The sequence below is a fragment of the Scyliorhinus torazame genome, chromosome 3 (genome assembly GCF_047496885.1).
Source record: "Scyliorhinus torazame isolate Kashiwa2021f chromosome 3, sScyTor2.1, whole genome shotgun sequence".
NCBI classification, from domain to species: Eukaryota; Metazoa; Chordata; class Chondrichthyes; order Carcharhiniformes; family Scyliorhinidae; genus Scyliorhinus; species Scyliorhinus torazame.
In genome coordinates this window covers 217200855-217213186 of record NC_092709.1, presented here as the reverse complement: position 1 = coordinate 217213186, position 12332 = coordinate 217200855, and the positions used below count along the sequence as shown (strand labels likewise).

At 44.9% G+C, this 12332-nt stretch overlaps 1 protein-coding gene across 6 annotated transcripts in view; it reads left to right on the top strand.

Annotated features, from left to right (window-relative positions):
* Positions 1-12332, top strand: part of mtus1b (microtubule associated tumor suppressor 1b) — a 255322-nt gene that overhangs the window by 205256 nt on the left and 37734 nt on the right. For all 6 annotated transcript variants that reach the window (XM_072496874.1, XM_072496872.1, XM_072496873.1 and 3 more), the window contains one exon: positions 1644-1710. In XM_072496874.1, coding sequence (XP_072352975.1) covers positions 1644-1710 — 67 coding nt within the window. The remainder of the gene's footprint in view (positions 1-1643; positions 1711-12332) is intronic.

Here is a 12332-nt window from a genome sequence, read left to right as displayed (position 1 = left end):
AAGTTCTTACTGGACTTAGGTGGGACCATGTTTGAGCTTTTCACCACCTGTTTGCCGTCAATGTGGCAATATCAACACTGATAGCAATTACCTTATTTTCTTGTGTACATGTACGCATACATGTGTAATCTATGTTGCTCAAGAATTTAGATTTATCTAAATTTCAATTTTCCAATAGTTTTATATGTCCAGTGTAGCTTGCTCTGAATTGGGATGAGTTGAATGGAAAATCTGAGCCGCATATATTACTTACTGATAAAACTGATGTGGGGTGATTTCAGTGCATTTTGTTTCAGCTGGCCTGACCTTGGAGGGCCTTGATGGTATTATGTATTAAGCTGCAATATAAAATAGAGCTTTTCCATTACTGTATTAGCTGGAAGATCAATGTGTTCCAATGCTGAGCTTTAGCTGCTGACATTTGAGTAAATTAACATTGATCAGTTCCCCTCCTCCCAGCTTCATTGTGCAGACGCATAGGGTGTGCCTCCTGTAATGAGCGATTCCCAAATGCAGCTGTTTTTTTATTCAGGGCAGAGTACTGCAGGAAATATGGTACACATCCTGGACTGAAAGTTAGCTTGGAAGGCAAGGCCTAATGGATCTATTCCTCCAAGTACTTTAAATGTAGAAAGACCAGTTTGGGTTGTGGTGTGGCCACCTGTGCTTCTGTATGATACACACACACAGCCAGAAAAAGGGAGAATGGGTTGCAGCAGCAGCAAAATGTGCCTCTACGATCCTTGTGCTGGAAAGAGGGTAACTGATGCATTCTTTTGTGATTTGCTGACTGGAAATGTGAGGGTTTGGTAACTGACGCAAGTAATTTCAACCAATTCTTTTATTTCCAGCTGTTCCTCACTGTAGATTGCTTCCCCTCTTATTTGCTACATACCAGGAATAGCTGCATAAATAACTGAATAAGTGTGGTGCATTAGAGAGACAGATTATTAAACAGGAGAGCTCGGTACACCCAATAGCATTTTAAAGCTGCATTCTGACACTGCTTTGGGAAATAGAAAGCTCAAGTTCAATTTCCTGAGGATTATTGATCGCTGATTAATCAAATCGCTTAATTTTTATCTACTCCAGATACTGAAGTCCTGATATCAGGTCGTCTTGCTTCCTTGTTAATGTTTATAATTGTACGCTTCAAGTTGAGCCAAGAATAAGTTATTTCAAAACCTTTTTAAGCTACTCTTATGAGGTTTGTGAACCAGACTAACTCCTGTCTCTTAATTGGTTAAAACAGTTTTTTTTTAATTGCAGTGCATGTAGTCTGCGGGATATGTTGATCCTAGTGTGTATGCAAAACTCTGCTCGTTAGAAAACTGAGATAGGTTCAAGCTTTGTCATTGTGCTCTTTGCCTTAGACTTCATGGAAATAGAAAATGCGGAACATTGGATACTGAAGATAAGCTTGTCTTTGTCTCAGAAGCTTTAAACCATGCACATGGCACACAAATTAAATGCTCATTAATGCAATATAACTTTTGGCTCTTGTACATTTTTGTATTAATATTTGTGCACTAGTGATGACAAACTATTTGTACTTGGAAACTCAATATCCTTGAGTTAAATGATTGAAAGTGTGCTTCGAAGTTTTAAGGACATTTCCGTAGTAACAATATTTTTCTTCACAGCGGGAGGAAGTAGGCAAACAACACAACGAGTTGTCTCAGGAGCTGCTTACTCTACGTGGTGAACTAGGTAAGTGGTGGAGCAATGAACTATTTATGTAGTTTTGTGGTTCAAAGCTCTAAAACTAATTTGCATGATGTGATCTGGTGAACTCTGAACTGTTCAGTACTATTTCTGTGGTTGACTATTCCATGATAACTGTTAAAACACATCTTGAATTCCTGTGGAGGCTGGCCATTTAACCCAAGTGTGTGGAATTCCTTGCATTTGCCAGGAACCGCCTTAGGAAAATATATCTTCCCTGTCTCCCTCTTCTCCCCCCCCCCCCCCCCCCCCCCCCAAAAAAAAACCATCAGACTTCAAATGCAAAAAAAATTCATCCATGTTTATTCATTTGATGCTGAATTGTTAAATAATCCTAGTGTTTGACATACTTTCCACCTTAAACTATTTCAGTATTTAAATAAACTTTCATACTGGTGATTCACTGAAACATTCCTTTCTACATTAGGCAGAATGTACATAAATCCACTCCAGAATTAAATGACTCTTCTTTGGTTATTTGTAAAGTTTTGGCAAATCAACCATGACCCTGATATTTTACAAAAGTGCCCCATCTTCCCATAAATGAAGAAAAATCTCCCAAAACAACATGTTTCTGTACGTACTTGTCTTAAAGGATTACTTTTGTGAATGCTGGCAGTTCCAAGGCAGCTTGTAGACTCTTGCTGTAAATCAACAAAAAAAACATCTTGGAGTGGAGTGTTGCCACACCCAGGAAGGCACCGAGGGGAGAGACCAGAAGAGGCATTGGACTTGTTTTCCGCTATCTTGCATGTTTCACAGGCTGGCTTGCAGCAGAAATGGTAACTTGCCTAGCAGAGACGAGAAGTCTTTTTTTGTTTTAGCTACTGAAGGGAACCATTGTCATCTATTGTAGTCTTCCGTGTGTTGCATGGGCCCTATGCTGTCGCTACTTCGGCTAAGGTGACTGTACAGCAGGTTTTAATTTGGTAATGAAACTAATGTGCAATCAGTTGTAGAAAGAGGAGAAAGCAGCAAGCATAAGTTCATGCAAGTGACTAGACTGGTTGATTGCCTTGGCAGAACATTGCATCTGGCCAGCATGAATTGCCAGTGTAACTGGGCTGCACAGGCCTGTGGATTAGAAGGGATCTGAAACATCGGATCTGTGTATGGAAACAAGGTCAGCACCAAATTCAGACACTAGCTACAGAGCACTGCAGAAGCAATAGTTGAGCGACTGGAGCAGAAGAAAAGACTACCCAGACCGATTTCTACCAAGCGTGCAACTTTCTCAACCAGTTGAGAGTAGTGGTGCTGCTAATCGCTATCCCTCTTGAGGCAGGTTGCTGACCCCCCTCTACCCTTTTGGAGAAGATCATCAGGCTTCAATAGGACCTGGACACACACCGGTTGATAACGGGGGGGGGGGCGATTTTAACACTGCACTGGATCTGAGGATGGATCAGTGAGTCCTAAGTCGTTGGTGGTGGCTACGGAGCTGAGGGGGTTCACTGATCTTGTGGCAGATTCGTGGAGATTTGAGAGGCTGAGGGAGAAGGAGTTTTCGTACTTTTTGCATGTGCAATAAGTGTACTCCCGGATTGATTTCTTTCTGATGGATAAGGCACTGCTGATGGGAGTTTGTGATCCTGGTTTTGGACCATGTGCCACATGGGTTGGATTAGGGGTTGGCACAGGATGTGGCCGCAGTGGAGGTTGGATGTGAGTTGTTGGCGGATGAGGGGGTTTGCGATGGGGTGAGGGGCACCTTCGAGGTTATGTGGCGCGGAATGACACTGGGAAGGTCATGATCTTCACGCTTTTGGGGCACTTAAGGCAGTAGTTAGGGGTGAATTTATTTTGGTGCCCACTCCCGTTGCTTTACGCTTTGGCGATAGAGCCGCTGGCAATAGCACTTAGGGCGTCGAGGGTTGGAAAGGACTGAGTTGCAGCGGGGGGTGCGAGGCTGAACACCGAATCTCACTATGCAGCCATGTTTTTGTTTTCTATCTTGGACCCGGTGGCAGTTTTGAAGGATTATGGAGATTTTGAGGGAATTTGATCGATTTCCGGGATATGCCGCGCTTGATTAATTATTATTACTGGTCGGTGAATATTGCAATGGTGAGGAAATGGGCAGTGGAGGATGGGTTGTGTAGGGAGACGTGTTTGAGGGCACTGTTAGCGCTCCTTGCATTCTCGCTGCTTTGGTACTCCATGAGCCCAGTGGTGGTTCCAGCGCTATGGGTGTGGAGCCAGTGCAAGCAGGAGGCTAGAGGGCATGTCGCTGTGGGCGCTGATATGCAACGATAACAGGTTGGCGCCGGTGGGGCAGGATGCGAGGGTTCCAGGGGAGGCGGCAGATGGGGATAGAGTACTTTAGGGACTTGTTTATAGGGGGCAAGTCAGCAGGTTTGGAGGAATTGGAGGAAACTTATGACGTGAGGAGAGAGGTGCCGTCCTTCCAGGGGCCGCTGCCTCCGGTGTGGCAAGGCGAATTGTTATCGGGAGTTGTTATCGGAAAAAGGCCCTGTGGAGAGTGAACGCGACCTTGACGTGTGCAAGGTTAAGTCTCATTCAGTTTAAGATGGTGCATAGGGCACACATGACAGTAGCGATGATGGAACATATAGAACATAGAACAGTACAGCGCATAACAGGCCCTTCGGCCCTCGATGTTGTGCCGAGCTTTGTCCAAAACCAATGATGATGAGCCGCTTCTTTGCAGGGTGGAGGATAGGTGTGTGCAGGGTCAGCACGAATAGCGTCCACATGTTCTGGGTATGTCCGAGGTTGAGGGGGTTCTAGTGGGGCTTCTCGGATGTGATGCCTGAGATTCTGGGTGTGGAAGTGGCCCCGAGTCCAGAGGTGGCAATACTCCGTGTGTTGGAAGATCCCGGAGTTCCGGTGCGGAGAGAGGCCCATGTATTGGCCTTTGCCTCCCTGAAAGCCCGAAAGCGGATCTTGTTGTACTGGCAGGACTCGGTCCGCCGAAGACAGGGGTATGGGCGAGTGATGTGGCAGAGTTCCTGCTTTTGGAGAAGGTCAAGTTTGCCTTCCGGGGGTTAGAGGAGGCATTCACCTGGCGATGGAAGCCATTCATTGATTTCTTCAGGGTGAATTGCAGGGAGTAAATGGGGGAAAAATGTATCAACTGTATAGTCTGTTGGATGGTTGTGATTTTATGTTGCATACGTTTGGAATGAAATATCTTTTTTTTTTAAAGTGGAGTTGAGGTCATATTAGATCAAACATTTTATTGAATGGCAGAGCAGAGGGGCTCTATGGCCTAGCTACTCCTATTTATGTTTATTGTGGTTGTCTGTGATTGAGTTTGTATATTATGCATTGAGCTCTTTAAGATCGGCCATAGGAGCAGCAGTCGGCCATTCAGTCCCTTGAGCCGACTCTGATAATAAGATTTAATAAGAACATGGCTAATCTCAGCTGCAACCTGTCTGCCCCTCATAACTGACCACCCCCTTGCTTACCTTGAATCTATGCACCTCTGCCTTAATATTCATAAACTGCTTCCACCGCCACCTTCACGAAGATTACCCTCTGATAAATTTTTTTACATCATCTGTTTTAAATGGACAGCCCCTTACTTTAAAACAGTGACCCCCCCTTTTTTCAGATTCGCCCAGGAAAGGAAACCGCCTCTCCATGCACAGCGTCAGATCCTTCAGGATATTGTATGTTTCAATCAAGTCGCCTCTTTTTGGGGAAAAAAATAATTTACAGGATGTGGGCATCGCTGGTTAGGCCAACATTTATTGCCCATCCCTATTGCTTTTCAAAAAATGATGAGTTGCCTTCTTGAACCACTGCAGTCCCGGTGGTGTAGGTACACCCACAGTGCTGTTGGGGAGCTCCATGAAGGAACAGTCATGTATTTTCCAAGTCAAGATGGTGAGTGACTTGGAGGGGGACTTCGAGGTGGTGGGGTTCCCATGTGTCTGCTGCTCTTGTCCTTCTAGATGGTAGAGGTCATGTGTTTGGAAGGTGCTGCCCAAGGAACCTTGGCGAGTTACTCCTCTGATTTCCGGTGGATACAAGCCTCGCCTTGATTTCTGGTGGATACATGCCTAGCCTTTCCAACCTTTCCTCTTAAGTCAACCCACCCATTCCAGGTCTTAGTCTGGTAAATCTTCTCTCCTCTTCCCATTTAAGATATAGAAATAGGTAGCAAGAGTTTTTATAAATATTTTTAAAAGAAACAAATTAACAAATGTTGGTACTTGGAAAATGAGCCTTGAGAATTGATGGAAAACAAGGAGATGACAGATAATTTGAACAGGAATTTTGCAATCTACACTGTATAGAGGATACAAAAAGACTACTTCCAATGCATTTCCATCCATCCTTGAATAAGGAGACCAATGTTGTACACAGTGCTCTAAATGTGATCCCAGTTGCGCGCTGAAGCATAACCTCCCTACTTTGTATTCCATTTCCTTTGCAGCATACGATACCTTCCTAATTGCTGTATCTACATACTAGCATTTGTAATTCATGCACTGGGACACCCAGATCCCTCTGCACCCCAGAGCTCTGCAATTTTTTACTATTTAGATAATTTTTATTCCTGCCAAAATGGTCAATTTCAATTTTGCTACATTATACTCCATTTGCCAGGTATTTGCCCCCCTCACTTAGCCTACCTATATTGTTGTAGCCTCCTTTTGTCCTCTTCACAACTTAATTTCCTACCTTTCCTACTTATCGGCAAATTTTGCAACTATACCTTCATCCAAGTAATTTATAGAAATTATAAACAGTTGAAGTAAACAGACCAACTGTTTACAATCTATAAATGATCTGCAAGCAGCGACAGGGTGTAACATCGCAAAATATGCGGATGATACTAAAATATATGGGAAAGCAGGTAGTGAAGAGGAGATAAAAATGTTACAGATGGATGTAGATGGGCTAGGAGATTGGGACAAAATTTGGCAGATTGAGTTTAATATCGATAAGCGACGTTATCCATTTTGGTCGAAAAAAATAGAAAGGCAAATTATTATCTAAATGGAAAACAGATTCAAAATGAGTCTGGGCAGAGGGATCTGGGTGTCTTTGTTCATGAATCACAGAACGTCGGTATGAAAAATGAAAAAAATTGCTTATTGTCACAGGTAGGCTTCAAATGAAGTTACTGTGGAAAAACCCCTAGTCGCCACATTCTGATGCCTGTTCGGGGAGGCTGGTACGGGAATTGAACCGTGCTGCTGGCCGACCTTGGTCTGCTTTCAAAGCCAGCGACTTAGCCCTGTGCTAAACAGCCCCAGACACTGTAACTTCATTTGAAGCCTACTTGTGACCATAAGCAAATTTCATTTCATTCAGCATGTAATTATGAAGGCAAATAGAATGTTAGCGTTTTTTGCAGAAGGGCTGTGGTATAAAAGTAGAGAAGTATTGTTTCAATTGTATGGGGTGTTGGTGAGATCACATCTGGAGTACGTGTCCAGTTTGGTATCCTTTATTTGAGGAAGGATGTGGTGGCATTGGAGGCAGTTCCGAGGAGTCTCACCCCAGGGATGCAAGGGTTGAGTTATGATGAGAGATTAAACAGTTTGGACTTGTACTCGCTAGTGTTTAGAAGGATGAGCGGGGATCTGATCGCGATAGTAAAAGGCATTGGTAAAGTAAACATGGACAAAATGTTTCCCCTTGTAGGGTAATCTAGAACAAGAGGTTACAGATATAGGTTGAGAGGCAGTAGATTTAGAACTGAAATGAGGAGGAACTACTCATTCCACAATGCAGAATCGCCGAGCAGAAACTTATAGTCAGGTTCTGCACACATGAGTACAGCCTCGAGGAGATAGATGTATTTCTGATTTTAAAAATGAATTCAAGGGATATGGGGAACAGGTGAGGAGGTGGAATTGAGACCAGGAAGAAATCAACCATGATCTCATTGAATGGCAGAGCAGGCTCGAATGGCTGAATTGCATACTTCTGCTCCTAATTCCTATGTACCTGTTAGCCAACCAACTTTCTATCCATGCCCAATGTGTTGCCCCCTATACCATGCCCTTTTATTTTCCGCAATAACCTTTGATGTGGCAATTTATCAAATGCTTTCTGGAGATCTAAGTACAGTACATTCACCAGTTTTCCTTTATCCAAGCAGATATTATTTCCTCAAAGAACTCCAGTTAGACATGATGTCCTTTCCAAAACGTGTTGACTCTGCCAGATAAACTTCAGTGACCTGCTATAACTACTTTAATAGCTTTTGACATTTTTCCTGTGATAGATGTTAAACCAGATGGTCTGTAGTTTTCTGCTTTCTGTCTCCCTCCCTTTTTGAATAATGAAGTTCCATTTGCTAAATTTCCCTGAATCCAGCAAATTTTGAAAAATTGAAACCAATGCGCAACTGTCTCAAGACCCACAGATTGAGTCCATCAGGACCTGGGCTCTTGTCAGTCTCCAAGTCCAGCAATTTACTCAGTACCCACTTCTGGTGACTGTAATTTTATTGTTCCTCCCTCCCTTCTATTTCCTGATTTATAGCTGCTTCTGGGATGTTACTTGCATCCTCTATAGTAAAGATTGTAAAATTCCTATTCAATTCATCTGTCATCTCCTTGTTTTCCATTATCAATTCTCAAGGCTCACTTTATAAGTACTAACGCTCACTCTGTTAACTTGTTTCTTTCTAAAATATTTATAGAAACTCCTGCTATTATATTTCTGGCTCGGTTTTTCTCGTAATTTTTCCATTCTTAATTTTTTAATCATCCCTCATATTACGGCCAATCATTTGACCTGTCACCTATCGTTGCACAATAATATGCTTTTTCTTTAGGTTTGATACACAATCCGTGGTTAACTAAAATAGTATCTGCCCCTTGAACTTGCTCGTTTGAATACATCTATTCTGTGCATTTTTATTGACCGGTCCCTTAACATAATTTGCCAATTCATTTCACTCCACTTTCATGCCCTCATGATTGCTATTAAGTTTTTAAAAACAATCTCAGGCCCAGTCCTCTATCCCTCAAACTGAATTCAATCATATTATGGTTGCTTTGACAGAGGAGCGCTGTTAAAACGCCCTTGAGACCCACAGGGATGATCTGATGGATCTCCCTGTGGACACGTTGAGTACAAGTTCCCCCACTGAGGGACAAAGGCCCAACAGCAGGCTTGTTGATTTCCCGAGATAAAAGCCAACCCAGGAAGGAGCCGGCATCTCTGGATGGTCCCAGCCGGGACTTGGACCGTTACTTTGTTGTTGTACCTACCAGCATGAGAATGAAGTTAAAAAAAATTTTAATTCCTCGATGGACTAGACATGCTAGTCGTGGGGAAAATAGGTGGAGGGTGCTGGAAGCAGCACCAGAACTGGGAGAAATCATGGAGAACATCACTTCATGCAGGAGGGGAAGGTGCAGGATCCAGACAGATTCCCGTTAGACTTCTACAAAAGATTTGTAGCAGCATAGGCCCGCATTTGTGTGAGATGTTTGCAGACTTGCTAGCAAGGGGCACCCTGCCTCCAATGCTAGCACAAGCCACAAGCTCGCTGATGCCCAAGAAGGGCAAAGACCTGACCAAATGTGGGTCCTACAGACCATCTCACTGCTCAATGCTGACGCGAAAATATTGGCAAAATTCCTGGCCTGGCAACTGGAGAACAGTGTACCAGAGGTGGTCGCAGGACCCAATGGGCTTTGTCAAGGGTAGGCAGCTAACAATGAACATCCGGGGCTGCTAAATGTGATAATGGTCCCGTCCGGGGAGAGAACGCCAGACGTGATCATCTCCTGAACGCAGAAAAGGCTTTTGTCAGAGTCGAGTGGAAGTACCTCATTGAGGCAATAGAGCAGTTTGGGCTGGGTACAGGGTTCACCTCCTGGGTGAAACTCCTGTATAGCGACCCCATGGTGAGTGTACGGATCAATACCACCAGCTTTAAATACCTCCAACTGCACAAGGCAGGGATGCCCGCTGTCCCTGCTTCTATTCACTCTGGCACTTGAGCCACTGGTGATGGGCCTCAGAATGGCCAAACATTGGGAAGGAGGTCCAGAGAGGGGACAGAGAGCACAGAGTTTCACTCTTATATGGATGATCTGCTTCTCTACTTCTCGGACCCTCAACGCAGCATGGAAGAGACCATGAAGCTCCTGAAAGAGTTCGGATTGGATTTTGTTTATTGTCATGTGTACCACCGGACAGTGAAAAGTATTTTTCTGCGAGCAGCTCAACAGATCATACATGAAAAGAAAAAGAAATAAAAGAAAATACATAATAGGGAACACAAGGAATACAATGTAACTACATAACACTGGCATCGGCTGAAACATACAGGGTGTAGTGTTAATGAGGTCAGTCCATAAGAGGGTCATTTAGGAGTCTGGTAACAGCGGGGAAGAAGCTGTTTTTGAGGCTGTTCCTGCGTATTCTCAGACTTTTGTATCTCCTGCCAGATGGATGAAGTTGGAAAAGTGAATAAGCCGGGTGGGAGGGGTCTTTGATTATGCTGCCTGTTTTCCCCAGGCAGCGGGAGGTGTCGATGGAGTCAATGGATGGGAGGCAGGTTCGTGTGATGGACTGGGCTGTGTTCACGATTCTCTGAGGTTTCTTACAGTCTTGGGCCGTGCAGTTGCCATACCAGGCGGTGATGCAGCCAGTTAGGATGCTTTCTATGGTGCATCTGTAAAAGTTGGTAAGGGCTAATGTGGACATGCCGAATTTCCTTAGTTTCCTGAGGAAGTATAGGCGCTGTTGTGCTTTCTTGGTGGTAGCGTCGACGTGGATGGAGCAGGACAGATTTTTGGAGATGTGTACCCTGAGGAATTTGAAACTACTAACCATCTCCACCTCGGCCCCGTTGATGCTGACGGGTGTGTACAGTACTTTGCTTCCTGAAGTCAATGACCTTTTGGGGCCTTCTCTGGCTCCAAACACAACCTGAGCAAAGTGTGAAATCTTCCCGGTGAACCCAAAAAGGAAGAGGGATAGAGCTGAAGGGGCTGCCATTCAAACAAGCCCAAAGAAAATTCCGCTACCTGGATTCTAAATTGTGCGGACTGGACACGGATCCACAAATGGAACCTGACTCGTCTGGCGGGAGAAGTTAAATAGGACCTGCAGAGATGGGACACACTCGCATTCTCCCAACAGGGAGGGTGCAGATGATCAAGATGAATGTACTGCCCAGGTTCTTCTTCCTACTCGGATCCATACTGATCTATATCCCCAAGTCTTCCGAGCTCTCGCCACAACAGCACTCCATCCCCAGCAGCCGAACGCTGAACAAGCGCAGGGGTAGTAGCCACACTCTGGACCTTGAACCAACTGAGACAGCACTTCAGTCTGACCGAACTGTCCACTATCGCCCCCATCTGCATCAGCCGTGATGGACGCCACCTTTAAGAAGTGGAGACCGAATGGAGGACACTGACAGTTAGGGACTTGTACACCGATGACAGATTAGTGACGTTAGAGAAATGGATGGAAAGGCTGCAACTGCCCAACGGGAATGAACTACGACATTTACAAATCAAAAACTTCTTCCGCAAGGAGACAACATCATACCCAGGGACCCTGAGACATTCAATGATAGAGGAGCTGTTGGATGCGGGCAACTTAGGTGGGGGAACTCCGGGGACCTGTATGTACAACAGTTCGAGGAAGCATGCTCCCTGTTGGGCGAGACGCGGGGAAAAATGGGTGGAAGAACTCTGGATGGGGTGGGGTCTCTGGAGCGAAGCACTGAACAGGGCCAACCTGCACAAGCCTAATGCAACTGTAAGTGGTGCACAGAGGACACTTAAATAGAACCTGAATGAGAAGGTTCTTCCTGGAGGTGGAGGACAAATGTGAATGGTGCCAGGAATGCCTAGCCAACTACACCCACATGTGGGCATGCCCCAGACTTGTCGGATTCTGGACAGCCTTCTTCGAAGCGATGTCCAAGGCTGTGGGTGAGAGTGGAAGTGGCAGCATTCGGGGTATAAGACCAACCGAAACAATTCATGGGGAAGGGTACTTTGCATGTACTGCTTCCTCCATCCTTTCTTTGATTGTACTGTCACATGTAAAATAACTAAAGACCCAATCCTGAATTATTGACTCCCTTCCAGACTCCATTTATCAGGTGTGCTACAAATGTCTTTGAATCATAGAATCCCTACAGTGCAGAAAGGGGCTATTCGGCCCATCTAGTCTGCAACGACCTTCCAAAGAGCACCGCACCCAGGCCGAATCCCCCACCCTATCCCCATAACCCCACATCGGGGCAATTTTAGCAAAGCCAATCTACCTAACCAGCACATCTTTGGACTGTGGGAGGAAACCGGAGCACCTGGAGGAAATCCACACAGTCAGAGGAAGAATGTGTAACCTCCACACTGTCACCCGAGGTCGGAATGAACCCTGGTCTCTGGAGCTGTGAGGCAGCAGTGCTAACCACTGTGCCACTGTGTTGCCTTTGCTTCTTTCTACCGTAGTGTTCAGGTGCACTTTCTGAACACTGATAGATGTGATTGTTTGTAGTTTAAGGGAAATTGTTTCCTATTGGCGCAGTTAGTGGACTGGTGGGATTAACAAATCCCATTGTAGCCTCCTGTTGTCTTCAATGCTATCCTTTGGTTAGTGATATCTTGTTGCAATTTGCCAACATTAGTCTGGAAGGGCTG